Source organism: Grammomys surdaster, unplaced genomic scaffold (assembly GCF_004785775.1).
Source record: "Grammomys surdaster isolate TR1022 unplaced genomic scaffold, NIH_TR_1.0 136, whole genome shotgun sequence".
Taxonomy (NCBI): domain Eukaryota; kingdom Metazoa; phylum Chordata; class Mammalia; order Rodentia; family Muridae; genus Grammomys; species Grammomys surdaster.
In genome coordinates, this window is record NW_021604594.1 from 14,822,503 (window position 1) to 14,845,892 (window position 23,390).

Sequence of the window (23,390 nt, forward strand, 5' to 3'; positions counted from 1 at the left end):
AAGAAAGAAAATAAAGACAAAAAAGTTTAAAAGGAATCAAGACCGGAGAAAAACAGTTAAGTCTTTGGGGAAAGAAAAGGCTGGCATACAAATTAGGAATATTTTGTGCTGAAACATATCTTTCATGAAATAAAAGTTAAAAAATTAAAAAATAGAACAGATACAACCCTATGAGGAAAATGTTGTCCCAGAGACAGGAAAATCAGAATGGGCAACTCTATCTTCTGTATTACTTAGAGAGCAGGTCTTGTTTAAGAAAATATAATTCTGGAGACATATTTATGCTGCTGCTGCTGGAACACCCTATGGAATGAAGTGATTTCAAAGAACTCAGCCAGGCATAGTGGCACACACCTCTACTCCCAGGACCTGTGAGGCAGAGGGAGCAAGTTTATTCTCCACAGCACAGTGAGTTTAAAGCCAGCCTGGGCTATGTGAATAGACTCTGTCACGTCTCCAACTGTCCCTTCGTTTACATCTAGGTGGCATTATACATTTCTTCATGAAGTCCTTTGTGACAGGACCATGGTCACATCCTCAACTCAGTAGAACTACAAAGATGCTACAGCTTCAATGGCTGCTGTTCTTAAATGCGCCCCCCCCCAAAAAAAAAGAGAAGCTCAGTGACGATATGGCTTGTGTGTTCTGGGTTGTGTTCTATTTAGTCCTTACACCTCATGGGTGTTCCACAAGTATTTGTTGAACAAGCAAACAGCAAAAATTCAGGAAATAATGTATTTCCAAACTTTCAGTTCTCTCTCCATAAAGGCCGCTTTGCTTTTCTATCACAGCGAGTTGATGGCCCTGCTGGCTGCTGTGAGGACAGCTGAAGGGAGGGCTCAACGGTTCTGTTCCATTTATAGATGTCATTAAAGGCTTTAACATACTGGACGAAGCTAGCAGCTGCTCCCCGTTTAAACAATGCATGATTCATTTCTCTCCAAACGTCATAACACCTAACATTTGAAAAGATTAGTGGGTCAGATACAAACAGCAGGGGATGTCATTTGATGATTCCTTGCTGGTGGGTCATGGTATCGTCCCGTTGGCTCAATATCAGTGAGCAGCGTTGATGGTAGGCATTTTATTTGTAATCTCTAAATATTGTAAATATGTTGGAAAGGAAATATCCTTTCTCATTTCGATGAAGAAACCCATGTATAGTTTTTTCATCCATTTCTAGTGAGTCTGGGCAGCACTTGGTTGTACTGTATGTTCTGGTTGTACATAGTATTTAGATCTTAGACTGTCACTGGAGCCAAAACAACTGACTGATGTTGGAAAGGTCTTCAAGTGTTACCTGAGAGATCTTCAAAGGACTGATGCAAACAGGGAGATCATCAATGAGTGGATAAAACAATTTCCTTATAAAGCAAATGCATTCTTGGCCAAACCATGATGGTATTATTTATAGATCAACATTCTGTAGTGATATACACTATAGTTAAAATTTTTAGTTTTTATAAAAATAAACCCCTAAAAATGATGTATTTAAGAACTGTAATTTGGGACGGCTCAAGGGCAGAGATATGTCTTTGTGAGTTCAAGGCCTGCCTGGTCTTCATAGTGAGTTCCAGGACAGCCTGAGCTGCACAGTAAGACCCTTTCTCAAATACAGACAAACAAACAAATAGAACTATAATTTGAATTACAGTTTTACATTTTAAGTCTTATGATAACATATTTAAACTAGATGTCTAGTTAAGAAGTATTTGATTATTTTAAAGAATAATCTTATTTTTTTTAAATAAAACTTTCAAAACATTAAGTGGTATTGCATAAAAATCTTTATTAAATCCAACATGATACAATCACTTAATATCTGAAAATCAATATTTTTACAAGTATTAGTTACAATATTAACATTCATAAACTAGGTATATTTCAGTTACAATATTTAATATAATTTTTAGAAAACTGACAGTTTTCTTTTTTTTATTTATACTTTTTTGACAGTTTTCTAAAACTAAGGAGCTTTTCCTTAATAATTAAAAACTTCTTAAAATATAAAATATATATATATATATATATATATATATATATATATATTATCCCATGCCTATAGCCGGCAAACAGTATCTTTTAATCTTGAGCTATCTTTAAATAGAGATCCAGCTCAACTCAAGATCAAGTCATTACTTCCCAGAGTCCCTGTAGTGTGAATCCGTCCTTCAGTTTCTCTATTGCAAGCCCCAGTTCTTCTGAAAACACAGGTTCACGATCTTGTTGCTTTGGGGAAAGGGAAGAAGATGAGATGGGAATAGAGGACGGGCAAGGAAGAGGAAAAAACAAAAAGTGTTTCACTAAGTTAGTGACTGCTAAGTGCTGTAACATTGAAAGGTAACAAAAACAGCTATAGGTAAAATGTCCTTACCTTATTTCCATCAGCAAAATAAGCCTATAAGATAAACAAAATGATATTTTACAATCTAAGGAACAGGTAATTAATTTTCAGAAAGACTTCTAAGTATATTTCAATTTGGCTACTGTATGTTTAATAGTTTCTCTACCTATAATGCTGTCATCGATCGACACGTTTCTTGTGGTGGCATGGGCCCTTAATCCCAGCACTTGGGAGGGAAAGGCAGGTTCCAACTTTCCAAGTGTAGGGCCAGACTAGTTTATATACTGGGTTTCCCAGCTAGGGCTAAACTGTGAGGCCTTATCTTAAACAAAACAAAACAACACAATAACAACAGTTTTAAGAAATTTCTTATGCCAGTATTAATAATGTTAGTTGTGCTTTTTGCTCTAAACCAGTTGTTCTCAACCTTCCTAATGCTACGACCCTTAAATACAGTTTCTCATGCTGTGGTGATCCCCAACCATGACATTATTTTGTTGCTACTTCAGAGCTGTAATTTTGCTACTGTTATGAATTACAATGTAAAATATCTGATATACAACCCCATGGGGGTCACCAGCCAAAGGTTGAGAACCACTGTTCTAAGCAGTACATCTAATTGATGAACAGCACTATTGGCCTGAAAGGAGACAGAAAGCTTTTGGAACTGAGATGACTCCTCTATGTCTGCTTTAGAAGATGATGGTAGGGCAGGATGAAGGGCTGCCATGGTAGCTGCAACCCCAGCACATGGACTTGGAGGCAGGAGGGTCAAGAGTTCAAGGCCAGGGACTGGAGAGGTGGCTCAGTACCCAAGAACATGTACTGCTCTTCCAGAGGCCTTGGGGTCAGTTCCCAAATGCGTATCAGGCAGTTCACAATCCAGCTCCAGGGATCTGAGGCCCCTGGCCTCCAAGAGCACCAGCACTTGTGTGCCTATGCTCTTACACAAACATACACACAAACAATTAAAAAATAACAAATTTTAAAAAACAAAACAAGGCAGTGGATAATAAGGTACTTGCCACCCAGTGGGACAACCTGAATGTGACCCCTGGTAGGTGACCATGGGACCACATGGTGGAAGGAGAAGACGGATGCCTGCAAGCTGTCCTCAGACCGCCACAGGTCTTCTCCCTTCCAACCCCCACAACACAGGTAAGTGTAAAACAAGTCACAACAACAAAAACACAACAAAACAAACAGAGGCCACAAAACTAACCAGAAACAACCCAAACCTAAGTAATTAGCACATCAATTTGTCAGTACATAGCTGGAGGGTAGTTCATAATTAGCTGCTTTATGCCAATTACACATCTTTATTTGAAACGACTTGTTACTGGAGGGAAGGTGTGTGTTATGGTCAGATTCATGAGAATGTAGGATAGGGAAACATTAGAAAGTATTAGGTTTTTGGTTTTTTTTTTTTTTTTTTTTGAGACGGGGTCTCACTATGTAGCCCTGTCTGCTTGGCTGGCCTTGATTTCAGAGATCCCCCTGCCTCTATATCTTGAATGCTACGATTAAAGGCTGTGCTACCACACAAATTACAGCCTCAAATTATTAGTATGTTGGCTAATTAAATAATACCTATTTGGATATATTACCTATTTGAGTATATTACTCAAACATATATCCTTCTAAAATAATGTAAGTTAAAGAAAGATCATTTCATAAAGATACATTCTGTAAAGACTTTTAAGTTAATTATGATATTTAACATGCCACAAATCAAATCCTCTAAATAACTGTTCTCAAACTATTTCCTGAGTTGAGAATTTAAAAGTATTCTCACAAAAGAAATTCTTTCACTTAAACAATGTCCCTCAAACTCATGTCAAAAATATCAGGTTTTACTCTGTTTTACACACAGTCATAGCATTATTAATTAAACATGACTCAGATACACATCATAAGAAATGTATTAACTTCTTTTGACGCTCACCACAAAAGCATCCGTGTGGTTGTCAGAGTCTATTTCCACATCATCTTGAATTTGTTCAACAGTCAGAGCTTCAAGTGGCTGTGGCTACAAATTAAGATGTCAAAGTCAATATTAAATAAGTTTTATCTTAGAAAAATGTACCGAGAGAACTACATTGCTTGTTAAGGGTAACACAATGCAAACCACTCAAGTAATTCTACAATCTCACAGTAAAGTCAGCTTGAGGTGTAAAAGTTAAGTGTCAGGTTTCAAATCTGAAGTCAACAACATCAAAATAATTAAAGCAGGAAATGTGTATATATATTTAATACATTTAGAGATGTTCTTAAAAGAAAACTTGGTGCAATTGCTGTTCTTTCAGACAGAAAGAGGCTAGTCAGAAAAGCACTCTGAAGAACTTAGAGGGTGCCCAAGAAGTGAGAGAGTGGGTGACCATGGCTGGTTATGGGTAGGAGCTGGGGAGAAGAAGGAGAGGAAGAGGAGAAATGAGAGTCAGAGGGGACAGGGAGTGGAACATGCCACCAGGAGACGCCTGTGTGCCCTGCATTTATGTACACATCGCTGAGCTGTGTCCATGTAGAAGTGAGGTTACATACACATAGCTGTGAGAAGGTCACCTGGATCTAAAAATGAGAAGCATAAAGCTAACGGTGCCTAGGATACAGGAAATCTGGGACTGACTGATAGTCAGGGTCCAAGACTGCTGATTTTATACTATTCTTCAAGCAGCAATCACAGGATGGATGCAAAGGAAGGAATTGGCACATGGAAGACTGGTAAAATCGAATTAGTATGCAAGATAGCACAACTGAGAAATAAATAATAATTCCCAAGTCAGCAGAATAGAGATAAATTATAAATAAGGAATACAGTTCTAGGGGACATAGTGGTTAAGAACAGTTGCTGCTCTTTTAGAAGTCTGAGTTTGCTTCTCATTTCAGTTGGCTCACAACTACCTATAACTCCACTCCAGGGGATCCAGTACTCTCTTCTGGGCTCTGAGGGCATCTGCATTACAAGCACATACCCACACATAAATAATAAATGATTTATCTGGAGGCAAGGCGGTCAGCCTGCCCTGGAAGTTGCTGTGTAAACCAGGCTGGCCTCAGGTACAGAGACCCACCTGTCTCATCCTCCCGCGAGTGCTATGATTACAGGTATGAACCCTGTATATAATAAAGTAATTGGAAAAAAATGGAAAGCAATTCAATTTCAGGCCAGCAATCTCACTCTCTGGCTTGTTGCCACGCTTGACCTGAGCTTGATCCCCAGTCTCTAGATCTAGATCCTTTGTGGGAGAACCAATTCCCAGAAACTATCCCCTGACTTCCACACAGACACATACATGCACATATACAAATAACACATTTTCACAAAATAAAAATGTATATTTCTACAGCTTCTCTGTGTGACAGTATTCAAGAGTGGAACTAAGATAAGTTGAGTATAGGGATCAGAAAAGCAGATGTACAAGGCATCCAGAAATATCCAAGTTGAAGAAGCCTGGAGGAACTAGAGAGATGGCTCCGTGGGGAAAGGTGTCTGCTGGCAAGCACGATGACAGTCCCTGGACCGCCATGACAGGAGAGAACTGACTTGCGAACAATGTCCTCTGACCTCCACATGTGCCACAGCACACATGCACAACGTGAATCAATAAAAAGTACAGGGGATGCTGTGGCAGCCAGTGGTATTACTGAGGGATATGCAGAGAAGGGGAGAAAGGGCCTCTCTGAAGTCAGAGGTCATGAGTTTCCCTGTGCCCTGCCTGCTTCCTGGTTCTCTCAGGTCACATGCTGAAGTGTGAGAACAGAGACGGAGGACACAGTGGCTGTGAAATGGCTCAGCAGTCTGTGTGCCGGCAGGGTACTGATGAAAGTGTATGGTGAGGACACTGATATTAGGGTATGCATTGGGGGCCCAGCAACGGAGCAGGGAGGGGACCTGTGATAGTGTGGTCAGTGATGGGACTGAAATAGGGGGCGCGCCAGAGGTAGAGTCTGGGCGAGGGTACCAGTGTGGACAGTGGGGATGCTAGTGACAGATCACATGACGGCTGCAGACCCAAAGAAAGCCGGTGTACTGGGGAGTAGGGATTGGTACCATAACCAGAGCAGATGGGAAGACATGATAGTAGAAACATTTCAAAACTAGCTGGACATAGTCTATGTGTCTGAGGCCCCAGCGATATAGCTGCTGACTCTAAGGAGGCAGGAGCCTGAAGAGCAGTCTGGCCAAACAAACAAACAAAGAAACAAAAACTAAACTAAAACCAAAACAACAACAACAAATCCTAATTCAAAACCAAGTAAATAGCCAGACAACAAACAAACAAACAGAAACCCATAGATACCGCTACACTAGTGTGTCAGAGGTACTAATGAAGAGAACGGAGATGGGCCATATTGATGGGACAGACGAGATTTGCTGCGTTGTGGGACAAGGGGAATAGGATGGTATCCATGAGGCCTTTAAGGTTTATCCAAGCGGATGGGGCTGTAGTGGCAGAAGAGCCATGCACACAGACACTTACCTGAAAAGGCAGCTTACCGGCTTGGGCACAGAGGAGTGAAAGATGAAGCAACCAGTTAGAAGACAGTAATAGTCACCGATCAGAAGATGGCCAGTTTGGGTCCATGCTCATTTGACTAAGCTCTACAGATATGTTTAAAGTTTGTGTACAGTGAGTTTACTTTTGAATTTCACAAGTAGTGTGAAAGCAATTGAACAAATTACCTTTTCTTCCATTTCATAATTCACTCCAAATATTGGACTGGCAGAATAGACTTTGTGAAGGGAGTTGATCTCCTTAACTGATTCTTGTAGTTTTTCCACTGGGTCTATTTTAAAGCCAAGAACGTATCCTCCACTCTGTAAGAAAAATAAATAAATAATAAGAAAACCAAAACCAAACCAAACCCAAGCCTGAGGAACAATACATTCAGGATACGATGGAATCACTCCAACTGTCCTTGTTTTGGAACATCAGCCTAAGCTGCTCTACAGAAATAAACTCTCTGCTCTGAAAATTCCAAACACCAGAGCTGAGGAGTCCAGTGAGCCTCCGGGGAGCGTGGAAGAGCAGCCAGCTGCAGGGCCACAGGAGCAGCCCGTCTCTAGCTTGGCTCCCTGAGCCTGCCTCCCCCATAGCTGTCCAGCTCGCACATAACTTCATATTTAAACACAAGCTGACCTTCTCAGGGGAGAACAATGCAGTGGAGAGTGATGATCAAAGGAACTAAGGTTTTCTTGGACTAGGTCTTGAGAAGGAATAGACCATCCATTAAAAAATGGTCTCTTTGAAGCTATCTCCTTAAAGGCTTTGGAAAGAATCTTGACTATGATTGACCACAGACTGGCAGAAAGAAGTGTTTAAAAAAAATAGCATAGTGTAAGGGGTAAAAGGGCCAGATGGTGGTGACACATACCTTTACGCCCAGCAGAAGCAGGTGAATCTTTGTGAGTTTGAGGCCAGCCTGCTCTACAGATTGAGTTCTAGGACAGCCAGAGCGACACAGAGAAACCCTGACTCAAGAAACAAACAAACAAACAAACAAACAAGCACCTTTCCTTACTCTTTCTAAAGCTCATTTAAAAACCATGAAATGGCTATTAAGTGCTTTTATTAAACAAGAAAAAGTATATCCTGTTGACACAGTTCCTGGGACATAGTGGGTACTTAGTAAATGGGAAAGAGTAGACATTCACATTTTTAAATTTAGAAGTGATTTTATAATTTTCTCCCTTCTTCTGAGTACACCAGAGGGCAGCAGGGGGCTGGAGAGTAACTAGAATAGTGCCTCTGAAAACTCACTTTAAGAAAATTGTATCTGGGGTATGGTTGCACATGCCTGTTGTCGTGGCACTCAGGAGGGAGAGGCAGGAGAACCAAGAGCTCAAGACCAGCCTGATCTCCATGGAGTTCAAGTCCATAAGGAAAATATTTTCAATGTTTCAGATGTACTTCTGCAACACTACAGAATACTGGGTATGCAGCAGCTTACAATCAGATACTGTTCAGTCTGAGAATTCCTGTTGCCCAAAGCAAGTGTGAATCAGACAAACGGGTGAACATCACCCCATCCCCATCAGCTTCGAGATTCCAGGGGAGGTTCCCAGCTCCTCCAGGCCTCAGCACCAGGACTGTAAGGGGAGGGAGAAAACAGCCACCATTTCATGGAGTTATCAGATTGAGATAATGTATGAAGTGTGATGACCTAGCACAGTGATTTCCCTCATAATTACAGCAATATCAAAACAATAATGATTGTATCCATCTAACGAGCAAACTGCGGAGTATGAAGTGGTGACTCACATCTATGACCCTAACACTTAGGAGGCTGAGGCAGGAGGCTCCCGAGTTTGTGGATGCAAACACACACAGGTAGGTAGGACTCTTCCTATGGAGATAGTTACTCTGAGACTTCAAATACTTCATAGATCTACATGTTATAGCTGATATTCTTGCACGTAAACTGGCCACTATAGAAGGACAACTAAAAACCTAGTTACATAGTTAAAGGTTTATCAGTTTAGTAAAAATGTTGAATATCTTACCTGCTGAGAGCTTTCTATGACAAGAGCCAAACCAAATTTTGAATCTCTGATCTTTATTGAACGCTATATAAAATGAAAAAGAAAAAAATGCACATTTTTATTATCTGATAGTGGCAACTCTTTAATCATGCTTTAATTATGTATTGTGCTGTAGTCCTGGCTTTTGAAGCAGGGTCTGTGCCTCAGGCTGGCCTGGAACTCTGAGCAATCCTCCTGCTTTAGCCTCTGAGTGTAAGGACTCAGAGATATGTTACCACACCCACTTTTGCAGAACTACTCCTCATAGTCTAAAGATTAGGAGCCTCTCATCTACCCTCTCCCTGCGGGAATCAGTAAAAGACAATATGAAGGCAGGTGGCAAACCGAAAAAGACATACACAGATATTCTGATATTCCCAACTCTACAGCATCAACAGGGTTCTGACTATTTCACACAAAAGGCTGATGATCTTCCAGTTATGAGGCATCAGTGTCCTTCATGGCTCTTAAAGCAAGATAAAGTTATGCATATCATTCTGTTTCTCACACCTTGTCCTGGTTATGTTTTTTGTCAAATAGACACAGTTAGGGTCATCTGGGAAGAGGGTACTTCAACTGAGAAAATGTCCCCGCCCATGACCTGTAGGCAAGCCTGTGTGGCATTTCCTTAATCCGACATATGAGATATGTTCTGTGGTTGGTGCTACCCAGGGCTGGTGGTCCTGGGTTCTATAAGAGAGCAGGCTGAGCAAGCCATGAGGAGCAAGCCAGCAGCATCCCTCCATGGTCTCTGCATCAGCTCCTGCCTCCGGGTCCCTGTCTTGTTTGAGTTCCTATCTTGACTTCCTTCAGTGATAGACTGTTCTCTAGAAAGGAAACCCTTTCCTCCTCAAATTCATTTTGGTCAGTTTGTTTATCATAGCAACAGAAACTAACTAAGAGAGAAATTTGTACCGGCTCATGGGGTACTGCTGTGACAGATATGACCATGTATTTTTGGGAGGAATGTAGTATCCTTTGGACTTTGGGTTAGAAAAGCATTAAGTGTTCAAAGCTTAATGGTCTTTTCTTTGGGAGCAAGCCAGTAAACAGCACTTCTCCATGGCTTCTTCGTCTGTTCTCTCCTCCAGGTTCCAGTGGGATGGAAGTGTAATGGAGATAAACCCTTTTCTCCCTAAGTTCCTTTTGATCATGGTGTTTCATCACAGCAATAGAAAGTTAAGACAAATGTCAACCTCTACCTATCTATCTAAATGACACAAGCTAGTAAGACAGGACATATACAGACACACACACATGGCTAGTGCCCATGGAGACACGGAGACACAAATACACAAATACACAAATACACAAACACGCACGCACGCACGCACGCACGCACATGGCATGGGCCTTGGAGTAATCAGACACATACACACACACACACACACACACACACACACACACACAGAGCTTGGGCCTCTGGAGGCGTCAGGGCAGTGGCTGAGGCTAGAGCTGAAGTTGGAACATGACTACTGCAGCGACAAGCCGCGATGTATCACATTGCAAGCTGTTTGGGTCAGGCTGAATTCATTCCAGAAGCCACATGTGGCAGCCCTATTCATAAGTAACAAAAAAAATATTCTATTTGAAGACCAGAAAGCACAGGTTGTTCACTGCTCATTATTATTCAGCATAACAAGGATCAGGCTTGGTGAGCATAACCACATAAATGACTACAGAGCAGCAGGGAACACTGTGTGGTGGCATAGCACTGTAACCCCAGTGCTTGGGAGGGTGAGGCAGGAAGAATGCTATGAGTCTGTGGCCCAGCCTGGGCTACACAGTAAGTTCCACAGTAGTTTGGATTATAGAAGATCCTACCTCAAAAACATCTCAAACTAAACTAAACAAACTAAGCAATAAATATAAACAACAATTTTTCAAATATTCATGCAGTGACTATCAGATCTTCCCAGCCACAATGATGAATTATTTTTGCCTGTAGAGACAGCTCAGCAGTTGAGTACTTGCCTAGTTTGTACAGGGCCCTGGGTTTGATCTCCAATACCATAAATAAAACAAATGATCGTATTTCCTTAGATTTCCTTCCTATCACACTCTGGCTATTCCTTTAACGTGTTGCTTCCTTGGCCAGGATGAAGCTCCTCTAGCAGGGGCTGTGCTCAGGCTCACAGTTGTCTTGACTGCTGATCACTGAGCATGCAGTGATACTGTCTTGGAGCTTCTGTTGCTATGATAAAATGCCACGGGCAAAAGCAACCTTGGGAGGAAAGGGTTTATTTCAGCCTACGTGTCCTAATCATAGTCTACCATGAAGGGAAGTCAGGGAAGGAGCTCAGGTCAGGAACTGAAGCAGAGGCCAAGGAGGACTGCTGCTTCCTGGCTTGCTTCTGTTTTCCTAATGTTCATTGATGTGTATGATCTTTATCTGTCTGTATGCTACATGTGTGCCTTTGGAGAGGTGGTTCCCAACCTGTGGGTCTCCTTTGGGTGGGGGGGAGGGTGTCGAATAATCCTTTCACAGCTAAGACCATCTGAAAGCACATATATTTACATTATGATTCATAACAGTAGCAAAATTAGTTATGAAGTAGCAACAAAAATAATTTTATAGCTGGGATCAGCACAACATGAGGAACTGTATGAAAGGGTTGCAGTATTAGGAAGGTTGAGAACCACTGCTTTGGAGGGTGTCAGATCCCCTGGGGCTAGAGTAACAGGAGGTGGTTGTGAGTTACCTGATACCGGGGCTAGGAAATGAACTGGGGTCCTCTGGAACAACAGCAAGCACTCTTAACCACTGAGCCATCTCTCCAAGCCTTTGCCTTCAGCGTTGGGGATTGCACTAGCAAGGCACTGTACTGGTGAGTTACATTCCCAGTCCTTTAGATACTTCATTTTTTCTTTTCTTTTTTGTTTGAAATATAGTCTCACTGTGTCACACTGGCTGGTCTGGAACTTGCTATGGCATCAAACTTACAAAGATCCAACTGTCTGCCTCCCCAGAACAGGGATGAGGGGCTGGGGGAGAACGCAGGACACGCACACATCACACACTGTGCATAGTTCTTAATAGCAAGCTGAGGGAGGGTTGAGGGTCGGGATGCAGCTTAGTGGCAAAACCTTTGGCTAGCAAATGCACGATTCACCAAAGTGAATATGAGTGTGGAGGTCAGAGAACAACCTTGGGGAGCTGGTTCTCTCCTTCCACCACTCAGGTCATCAGATTGGGTGGCAAGCACCTTAACCTGCTGAGCTCTCTACTGGCCCCCAAGAGTATGCTTTTATTTAATAGCACATAAAAAGAAAAAATAGCCAGAACTCATATAACCCCAAACATCCAGTTATTAACTGCATTATTTATTCTACATTTAAAGAAGGTAATGTACACAACGCATGTACTTACAATTTGCAGATATGGTATGCTGACATTAAAACTGTCATTCATATTGGCATGCCACACAATTCTCACATTGGTAATAAAAAAAGTTCCTAAATTCCCCTGCAGAAGAAAGACAGAGGTAAGTCGATGGTTGCTTGTTAGTATCCCTAGTCTTTGTTTCTAATTCTCATTATGACAGCAGTAGATTGACACGAGAAGCTAGCATTATGGAGTAGTGGTGACTCACTGTCTACAAGCTAGCACAGCTAGATGACTCAATGCCTGGGCCTGGAGTCATTAAGCAGTAGGAAAGGACATCAGAAGAGTTAAACATTCAAGTTAGTGTATTTGTCTGAGGACATAGTTAAAAATTTGTGTGTGTGTGCACATGTGTGTGTGTGTGTATGTGTGTGTGTGTGTGTATACACACATGTGAGTGCATGAATGGGGGTCAGAGAACAGCTCTCCGGAGTGAGTTCTCTCTGGCCACCTTAGGGGATCCAGAAATCAAACTTGGGCTGTCAGGGCTGCATGCAAGCCTCTCTACTCTCTGAACCATTTCACTGACCCACAACATTCTTCTTGGTGTAATTTGTAAAATGAGGATTTGAATAAATAATCTCCCCACCTCCAGCTTTTTTAAGCCTTTAGTATAGAGCCTGGCACATAGCATATCATAGGAATTAGATCTTTCTATAATTATCATTCAAAACTTGTGATATCTCTGAGCAAAGGAGTTATGACAACTGAGAGTAAAACCTTATACTCCTATCCTATCTATCCATCCGTCCGTCTGTCTGTCTATCTATATCAAGATATATTTGATGGTTCTTCAGTACTGACACCACAGCCAGATGTGGTGATTCACATCCATAATCTCAGGACTTGGAGGGCTAAGGCAGGAAGACCATGAGTTTAGAGCCAGCCTGGGCTACACAATGAGTCTTTTTCTCAACAACAAAACAAAACACAAGCAGCAGCAACAACAAAACCCTGGGGCTGGAGAGATGGCTCAGTAGTTCAGAGCACTAGTTGCTCTTTCAGTAGACCCACAAGGCAGTTCACAACGATCTGTAGCTCAATGGCCTCTTCCATCTTCTATGGGCATCAGGCACATGTGATGCACAGATAAACACACAGGCAAGAGACCTATGCACATAAAAATAAAACAAATACCACCACCACCACCAAAAGCAATGAGACATTTAAAAAATATTTATTTTATATATTTTGAGACAAGGTCTCATTTTGTAGCTCTGGCTGCCCTGCCTGGCTTTAAATAGAGAGATCTGTCCTCCTCTGCCTCCTGAGTGCTGGGGTTACAGACTACGCCACCACTGCCCACCTCTTGACTATGTATCTGTGTCTCTGTGCGTTATGTGCTTGAGAGTATTAGTGTTCATGGAGGCCAGGTCATCGGACACTTGGAGCTGGAGTCACGAGTGGCTCTGAGCTGCCTGAGTGGGTCCTATAAGCCCAGCACTCAGATGAAAGCTGAGTCCTAGGGCAGCTTGGATTACATATGGCCCTGTCTCAAAGCTAAACACACACACAGGATGAATGAAGCTCTGTGGGGCTAGGTGCATGCTTGTAAACCCTGCAACTCAGAAGGGAAAACTGTGAGAAGGAAAAAAAAGAGAGACAGAGTGTGTGTGTGTGTGTGTGTGTGTGTGTGTGTGTGTGTGTGTGAGAGAGAGAGAGAGAGAGAGAGAGAGAGAGAGAGAGAGAGAGAGAATATTGCTCCATGTCTAAAGTTGTAATGCTAACTTCTCCAGATCGCCAATGCTAACACTAGTGATTACACAACCCCAGTGATGAGAAGGAAACGGCTGTTGAAAGAGCCCTAAAAGGCTAACGATACCTGGTCGCTGGATAAATTCCATACACCATTGATCTTATCATACACATGTTCCTGTGGTAATAACCTCAGCTGCTTGTTCTGAATGACTGCGCTTCTCAACTTAAAATCACGGTACATTTTGGATGTTTCATATGCTCTACAAAAAGAATAAATAAAAGACCAGTCATTTGAAATGAAAAATGTGGTTTGTTAGGCTGTGTTTATTCATCTACTAAAATCCACACTGCTCATGCTTCTGGGCATCACTCAGTTATTATGGTAAATGTAAATGCTCTTTACTGAGCTGTGGTAGCACGTGCCTGTAGTCTCATCACTTGGGAGGCTGAGGCAGGAGAATTGTTGACAGTTTGGGGCCATCCTGGACAACATACTGAGTTCTAGGCCAGCCAGGGCTGTAGACGGGGACTGCTTCTAAAAGCAAAAGCAAAAACAAAACCCAAAAGAACACAGAATTAGTTTCCTTTTCAGTAAGGATAAGTGGCTGCAGTCTTCTGTCATGGTGGTATGATCCTGACAGGGTTTCTCTGTGTAACAGAGACCAGGCTGACCTCAAACTCACATAGATTGACCTGCTTCTGCCTCCCAAGTGCTGGGATTAAAGGTGTCCACCACCACGCCTGGCTTGATTGTATTTTTAAAAGATTAGATATTGGCTTCAAATTTACTATGTGCTCCCTCTCCTGACTTGGTCACAGCATTCCTTAGGTCAAACCAAAGAGAGCTATGGCTCAGGTGCATGACCATGGAGACTAAAATGTATGTTGTTGCTATAGTGCTGGGTGTGGAATCCAAGGCCAGGAGCATGCTAGGTGAGCACTCAGCCGTCAGCCCATACCTCAAGCCCCAAAGCCACTCAGCATATGCTGAGACAAACACTTGTACACAGATGTTCAGAGAAGCATTATTAATAATCTAAGCAATAACATGAATAACTATAAAGAGAAATTATTTAGGTAAAACATGTGAATGTTTATCTGCTATACAATTCTTTTAAACTCATTACTTGAAAAATTTTATATAATTAATTTAGTAGAACCTTTTCAGTACTCTTACATTTTACAGAGGGTGGTGCTATGTAGCCCAGGATAGCCCATATCCCCTCATCCTCCTGCTTTACCCTCCTGAGTGGTGGTATTACAAGTGTGCTTTATAAAGTCTTTCAAGGTGCTTCTTATCTGATAATGAAGTATATTATTGCAAATATCTTTTTGATATTTGCAACTAGAAGATACTGTCAGACAACTGCAAAATTTTGCCCTTTACACCATTACATCAAAGTAACTTGATACAGTCATAGCTCTGCGATTGTACCTGTGCACTGCAATCACAGAAGTAAAAAGCCTGGGGCTCCCGGGAACCAGATTTGTGAATATAAACTCAAATCGGGTGTTGTTGCATTTTGTCAATATATAGAGAGCTTCGGTTTGGCCTCGTAGTTTCTGTAAAGTCAAATTTATTACAAAGTTCAGAGTTAAAGAGCAGGTTCTCTCTTAAGGCAGAAGCAAGCCTTAACGTTAAGTATCCAATGTCTCTTCACAACACATCTACTTCACAAGGATTTTTCAGACTTACGGAGTTAGCAGTTCTTGTTGTAATATTAAATATGCAGTTGTAACCAATAGCTAAAATGAAAACAAAGGAAATACAGAGCATGAGATCATAAACTGAGAAACATAGTATTATAAAAAATAAATTAAAAACCCAGAATGTTAATGTTTTACAAATTAAACATGAGCAGAAATACAACTTCTTAAGTTTTTATGAGATAAATACAAATTGAGGCTAGGAACAGAGCTGGGGGGGGGGGGGGGAGAGCACCCCCCTAGCATCACGGAGCCCTGAGCTTGGTCCTCTGTGTACTGGATAAACAGCACAGTGGTATACACTTGTAACCCCAGTACCCAGAAGATGGAGGCAGGAAGATCAGAAGTTCAAGCCATTTTCAGTGACAGAGCAGGTTAGAGGCTGGCCTGGAATATGTGGGACCCCCTCTCAAGAAGGAAAAAAGAAAGAAAAAAGAGGAGACAGAGAAAGAGAGAGAGAGAAAAAGAGAGAGAGAGAGAGAGAGAGAGAGAGAGAGAGAGAGAGAGAGAATAAATAAATGATTATAAGAAATTGACAGTCAGTCGTGCTTCTTTGATGAAATAAAAATATTCCTAATATGGAAAAAGAAAATGTCTAAAACCCATACAACACCATCTATCAACAAAACAAAACCCTTTCCACCATTATGCCAAAAGAAAAATATGGCTAGATTTGTCACACTTAAAAAAAGAAAAGGCACCAGGTGGTGGTGGCGCACGCCACCCACTTAATCCCAGCACTTGGGAGGCAGAGGCAGGTGGATTTCTGAGTTCAAGGCCAGCCTGGTCTACAGAGTGAGTTCCAGGACAGCCAGGGCTACACAGAGAAACCCTGTCTCGAAAAACCAAAAAAAAAAAAAAAAAAAAAAAAACCAAACAAATAAACAACAACAACAACAACAACAAAAAAAAAACAGCATGTTTTCAAAGACAATGAAAACAGAAGCAGAGTCAGAAGCAGAGAAGGCTGGGCAGGTAAGACAGCTTGCACGAGCCCAGAGACCTGACTCTCATCTCCTGAACCCATACAAAAGTGGACGGAGAGAACCGACACACACAGTCGCCCCTTGGCATACCAACCCCACCCCAGCAAGTCATGAGCACACATAATTATAATAAAAAATTTAAAGACAAAAACCATCCTGTGTAAAAACACTCATCTCACATATGCCCAACATACAAAACTGAGAGACTGAAAAATAAAGAACCAATCATTTCTTTTACATTATGAAATAGTCTGTGATCAGTCTTGGATTTCTCAAGGTTTTCTTAAAAAGGGATTTCATATTTCCACATTCCTCATGGTATGGCTTAAAAGAAAACCGTTGTTGTCCTTTTACATTACTGGGGATTAAATCTAGAGCCTTAGGCATGTTGGGCAAGTGCTCTACCACTGAGCTCTGTCCCCAGCACTTTTGATTTTTTGTTTGTTTCAAATACAAAATCTATCATCCAACTTTCCTGAAAAGGGGATTTTTTTTTTCCCCCTTAACATCTTATCTAAGAAAGATACTTACAAAGATTGATTCTGGGTAATGCCAAGGAATGCCAGATGATTCTTAAGTTTGTTACTAAGAGTCTACCTAAAAGCAAAGCAAGCAAGAACATATTAGCTTAAGGCCATTTTACAGCATGGACTAGAACTACGCATGGTTTGATGCCCAGCACTGCATGAACTGCATGCCTGTGATCCAATTGTTCAGGCGTGGAGTCAGGAGGACCATAATTAGCTACACAGAGAGTCTGAGGCAGCCGGATTTAGATGATTTTTGAAAAAGAAAAAAAGAAAAAGAAAAGATAAAGAATGTGTAGCCAGGCAGTGGTGGTGCATGCCTTTAATCCCAGCACTTGGGAGGCAGAGGCAGGCGGTTCTTCAGTGTTGGACCAAGAAATTCAGAGTTAAGCCTACTCGCAATAGAATTGAGTTGGAGTTTAGAGTTAAAATTGGGGAGGACAAAACAATTTTATGAAGAGTCAGAAATGGTAGTGATGCTGTTAACTAATCCAACACTCTGGAGGCTGGGAACAGAGGCAAAGGCAGGCAGATCTCTATGAGTTCCAGGCCACCAGCCATGGCTGAAAAGGAGAGAGAGGACCTGGCACGGTGGCCTGAGCCTTTAATCCCCACACTTGGGAGGCAGTTAGATCTCTGTGAGCTTGAGGTCAGCCTGGTCTACACAGAGAGTTCTAGGGTAACTATGGCATATAGAGAGATCCTGTCTTAAAAAATCAAAGCCATAAAGAGAGAAGGGACATAATGCAGTTTGTTTCATCATGTAGTTATGCAACATTAGAAAAGTCAAGTAGCCTCTCGGTTACACCAGTGAAGAGAATGGTAGGAGTGTCCACTCTAAATTTGCATTATTATGTAAGATTACATGTACAAATATGAACAAAAGCAGTTGCAAGTCACAAACACTTCAAAACTGTTACGAGCAACTGGGGGAACATTGGAAGGGTTGGAGGCAGGACTGGGAAGGAGAAAGGATATCATTATCTATCTTCTTAATTTATTTAATGTATGTGTGTACACTGTGGCTGTCTTCAGACACACCAGAAGAGTCTTTTGCATCAGATCCCATTACACATGGTTGTGAGCCACCATGTGGTTGCTAGGAATTGAACTCAGGACCTCTGGAAGTGTAGTCAGTGCTCTTAACCGCTGAGCCATCTCTCCAGCCCAATATAACTATATTTTAACTAAAACATTTTAATTAAATGTTAAGAGTGACTATTTTGTTTTCCTTTCTTCTATGAAGTGGGGAACGCTGACAGTTGAATCCAGGACATGACCCTTGATAGACAAGAGCCGCAGAGAGCTTTAGCCCCACCCCTACCCCTCCTTTCCTCTCCTCCTGCCCTGCTCTTTTAGACTGAAAAGCTTTAACACGCTAGGTTCCTTAAAGCCACCCTTGCTTAGATAGTAACACTTTATCGCACAGGCTATCCCACTGATGCTCCTGTCTCAGCACCCAAGTAGCTGGGACTAGAGGTGTATGCTTCCAATCCTGGCTTAGTATTTTAATGCTTTACAAACTGATTTTTATTATGTAAAATTAAAGGCGCACTGATTTCCTTGTATCATTTCACTTAGGTGACATTTTGTCTTTAACACATTTCTATTAGCATATCCAGAATGGGGTGAGGAGAGTTTGCTCTGTCACCACTTTCCCCTCACTGTTATCTCCTGTAAGTCTCCTGCTGCCTGTTTTCTACTGAGGGAGACCCCTCCCTGAAGCTCCTGCCCATCCTACCAGGCCCTCTCTCTTCTCTCTGTCCCTGTGTCTTCTAATCTCCCCCAGTACAGAATCTGCTGGCCCCCATTTCACTCTCCACAGCGTCAGTGCCCCACGCGAACCTGACAGTTTCATGGCAGAGTACTTAGAAGTGGATTAAATGTGCTAATCTTCTGGATACTCTTAGCTTTAAAACAGGGGGTCCTGAATGGGACATGGCCTTAAGTTGGTCACTTGGAAACTGCTTGAAAGGAGATGTGGAGGGTTTGAAGGCAGAACTCCCCATCCCCTCTCTACCTCCAGATAAACCAGACACTCTGCACATTCCTGTAAGCCTTCCATTAGACAAAGCTTCCTGAGTTCTGAGTAGGATTTAGGTACTGTGAGGGGATTATTTGTAGCCAAGCTTCAACCCAAAACCCTGGATGGCTTCAACCTTCTGATCTTCCTACCAACCAGTCCTGAGGGCTGAGGATTCACCCAATGCTGAACCCAGGGCTTCGTGCCTGCTAGGAAAGCGCTCTACCACTGAGCTCATCCCCAGCCTCAGAAGGCCTCTGACCTCTGCTGTAGTTTAACTTCTGCTGCTGTGATAGAACACTCTAGCCCCGGACAATCTGAGAGGATCTGTGTTTCCATCATCGAGGGAAGTCAGGGAAGGAACTCAAGGCAGGGACCTGGAGGAGAAACCACGGAGCAACACTGGCTTCCTAATTCACAGGCTAACTTTCCTATAGAGTCCAGGACTACCTGCCCAGAGATGGTGCTGCTCACAGTGGTCTGGGATCTCCTATATCAATCAAGACCCCGAAGACATGCCCAACAGGCTAATCTGATTTAGGCGATTCTTCAGTTGAGGTTTCCCCTTTTAGACAACTCTAGGCTGTGCCAAGCTGTCAATTAAATCTAACTAGAACACTGTCTATACTCCAAAAATCAGATACAGGATTCAGCACTCAGTGAAAACTGTCTTACTATCCAGTCTCTAGCTGTTATGGACTGTCACAAAAAACATCCTGTCAATCAATGTATAAACAACTAAACTTTCTCTTGACTTCTCAGGGTAACTTGCTTTTCCCTAAGATTTAGCCATCATGGCATCAAAATTACTATTCTGACTTACAAAGTACAAAGCAGGATGTTTTGTTTGCTGCTAGGTTTGCATGTTCACCCTCCCCTTGACCTGACTGACACCAAGATCATCGAGAAATGTAAGCATCCCTCTAAGGATCCGCCTTAGACACTGACAGCATCTGCTTGCGGCTAGCAGTAAAGACAGTTTCCTCACAGAAAATGGGGACTTAGAAAGGCAATTCAGAAGAAAGTCCTAGAGAGCACGCAGCCACTCAAATGCTGCATTAAGCCTGATCTGCCACATGTTTCCAATTCTTACCCAGGACACACTGATCTCTTTATCTGAGTCAGTCTGAGTGAGGTGGGTTCCTCATCCATGATACCTCCTTCCTATCTAAGTTCCTGGCTCCTCCAAAGACACTTTTAGGACACACCAAGCTCCCCTCCTTCCCCTGCCCTCTGAAGAACAGTAATGAAGCTCTTAGACCCTGTTGACTGCACACTGACTCTCCGCTCCATGGACATCTGCTTTAAGTTTTAGCTTCAAGCAAATTTGATTTAGGAAGGATGCTAGAATCAGCTGTAGCTGTTTCTCAGCGGCAGCTTGAAAAAAAAAATCCTATATGACTTTCTGGTATTTGACGACAAATAGACTTCTCAGTGTAGCACTAAATTTCCGCTTCCACATGTCAGTCAACCTCTAGGGGCCAACCTGAGGGGACTGTGCAGCACTTCTGGATTACAGTGAAATATGGCTACAGATACCACATCTATGGTATGTAGTGTTCAGGACACTATTATTTTAGTGGGAGGCATATCCAAGGATAGGAACGATCCTATAACTCTTGCAAACAGGGCTCCTGGAGTTTTGATCATTATACCAGAAGATCTCATGTCATGAATTAAGACTCACTTCTGACCCACTCTGTAAGTTTAATACCTATCTTTTCTTTCTTTCTTTTTGTTTTGTTTTGAGACAGGGTTTCTCTGTGAAGCCCTGGCTGTCCTGTCCTGGAACTCACTCTGTAGACCAGGCTGGCCTCGAACTCAGAAATCCGCCTGTCTCTGCCTCCCAAGGGCTGGGATTAAAGGTGTGAGCCACCAACGCCTGGCCCTATCTTTTCTTTTATTTGTGAGAAATTTGCAGGCTTAACTTTTTCTCTCCTCACAATTACATTCACATACAAGGCTTTTTCTCCTGCTATTATGAACCAACGTTTATAAATTAAACCAGAATGTACTCACCTCTATCTCCATTATTTCCTTTTGTGTCTTCAATTGAATCTAAACAATCAATAAGGACTTCCCCAGGTCTTGTCTTCATCTGTCTAAAATAAGCATAAATTCGAGATTTATAACTTCAACTCTGTCTGCTGCCAATCTACTTAGAGAGGAGAAACTTAGGCACAGGATAGCCAGCAGTGTGAAGTATACAGCCCTGACTGCTCATGTATTTGAGAATAACTTCTAGACTCTGGAAGTCAGTGGGGCCTGAACTGACCAGGGCCACTCAGGAGTCAGCTAGGACCAGAAGTGGAGTCTTGAATGACTAAATGGAAAAAGAGCAAAGGGTGTATGACTGGAAAACAGGAACAAGAAAGGGACGAGAAGTGGCTTTGAAGAAAAGGCACTGAATAATGAGAGAAGTATAGCTGGGTAACAGGGAAAAAGTTATCAAAGGATCTGGGACTCCAGTATGATAGGTATATAGGTATATAGGTCTTAACCTGTGGACAGTAGTAGACAATCCTCAGAGGTTTCTCAGGCAGCTATAGAAGGAATGGTTTTAAAAAGGGTTGTATGAGAAGTATCCTCAGGAGAGTAGTGAGGGGTTCAGCAAGTAAAGGTGGCTGCCACCAAGTTTGATGACCTGGGTGACATCCCTGGCACCCACACAGTCAGAGGAGAGAATCGACTTCTGCAAGTTAACTTCTGACCTCCACTCATGAATGATGCACACAGGAAGCACTCTCTGTGAGCTCTCTCCACGGGCTCTTTTGATCATATGAGTTACCTGTGTGACAACTCTACTGAACTAGAATGAGGAAGAGTGTGTGATAATCATCCCCTCTTACGTTCGTGTCTAAATTTTGAGACAGCTGGCTGTAAACTGAAAATGTTCATGAAAACTGGATTAGTCTGGATTAAGACCCACCCTACCTCCCAAACTATGGGGAAAGACGTAGAAGCTGTGTAATGAGTTACTGTACTTTGTAATTTCACAAATACTCCCTCCCTCAACTTCCTAAAGGAACGAATACTATGTTAGGCATCCAGTTACTACAAAGACTGAGAAGTGTACCAATATTTCATTTTGCATGATAAAGCATCATTAGGAAGCAGCTGAGGTTCCATGTAGTTATTGATCCAAGATCTTCAGCTTCCAAGTTTTCCATCGCGATCTCAGCGCGCCCCTCCCTGATTTCTGGGCAGGAAGGTTTTTAACCATCTTCTCTTTTAAGCATATTCCCCCACAAACAGGGCTTCTTTTTTTAACAAGCTTTTAAAGATTTAGATAAAGACCAAATGAAATCTTAACCCCGACACAAGCTTTGCGTGCTTGGTTGTTTTGGAGAATTCTCACTCCCACCGCCATTTTACAGACATGCCAAATGTGCAGAGGCTCAAAATGTGCAATGCTATTCCGGATTTTGTTCTAGAACTCTGCTTTCCGGAATCCCTGCCCTACGTCCCCTCCACCGCTGGAGGGTCGCAGCCTTGATGGGCGCACACTAGATAGGCCGCTAGCCAGGGCAGGGCGGAGGACCGCAGGGGATCAGAGCTGCGGGGTCACAGCGCGTCCGTTGACTCACTGCGAGGACACGTCGAAACGCACGTCGCGGTCCTCCCACAACACGTCCATCACAGACATGGCGATCGAGGGATCCCGCCGAAGAAATCCACGGCGGCCGTCCTGTGGCGTCTTATGGGCGCCAAGGCAACGCGCCGGCTTTGTCACGGTATCTACAGTATCTACGGCGGGCGCCGAGGCACAAGCTTCCACCAGGTAGTGCAAGCTCTTTTCCCAGCCCGTTTGCGTCACTAGGTCGTTTTGAGCTGGGTGGCTGGGAAGGTGTTTCACTTCTGAGTCACCTCTCTGGTCTCTGCACAGAACTTTAGCCATTTCAGCTTTCCTGCTGTTTCCCTACGCTATCTAGGAATCTTAACTTCATCAAATTACATTCCTGGTTTGATGGGGCTCTGGCCCTGCCCACCTTGCATGCACTGGTGGCCTGGATCTCAGGCTACATTACAGCCTGAGGCTCGAACCTGTTGAAGTCCTACTCCATCTGGGACCATTACTTTCCTAGATTCCCATACTGCCAGCCCTTACGTCCTATTTCACAAGTCAGCTCTGGGGTCCCTCTATTGTGAGCAAACAAAACACAGACACCTCTCTCTCTCTCTCTCTCTCTCTCTCTC

General features: G+C 42.6%; 1 protein-coding gene across 1 annotated transcript; it reads right to left on the reverse strand.

Annotated features, from left to right (window-relative positions):
- Positions 1-1,954: 1,954 nt before the first annotated feature.
- On the reverse strand, positions 1,955-22,916 carry Bbs5 (Bardet-Biedl syndrome 5). Its single transcript, XM_028762961.1, has 12 exons — positions 22,781-22,916; positions 21,213-21,295; positions 17,175-17,240; positions 15,647-15,696; positions 15,386-15,513; positions 14,075-14,210; positions 12,238-12,333; positions 8,850-8,912; positions 7,029-7,163; positions 4,290-4,373; positions 2,375-2,398; positions 1,955-2,229 (listed from the first exon to the last, which is right to left on the reverse strand). Exons 1-12 carry the CDS (start codon positions 22,837-22,839, stop codon positions 2,128-2,130), a joined length of 1,026 nt encoding a protein of 341 aa, XP_028618794.1. The 5' UTR covers positions 22,840-22,916; the 3' UTR covers positions 1,955-2,127.
- Positions 22,917-23,390: the final 474 nt, after the last annotated feature.

What these genes read in the sequence shown, in the direction of transcription:
- Bbs5 (XM_028762961.1), bottom strand. Translation starts at nt 22,839, where the DNA reads ATGTCTGTGATGGACGTGTTGTGGGAGGACCGCGACGTGCGTTTCGAC. An exon ending in CAACAAGAACTGCTAACTCC is followed by an intron (nt 15,514 to 15,646) that starts GTAAGTCTGAAA and finishes TTGACTTTACAG; the next exon opens with AAACTACGAGGCCAAACCGA. An exon ending in ATTTTGCTGATGGAAATAAG is followed by an intron (nt 2,230 to 2,374) that starts GTAAGGACATTT and finishes CTTTCCCCAAAG; the next exon opens with CAACAAGATCGTGAACCTGT.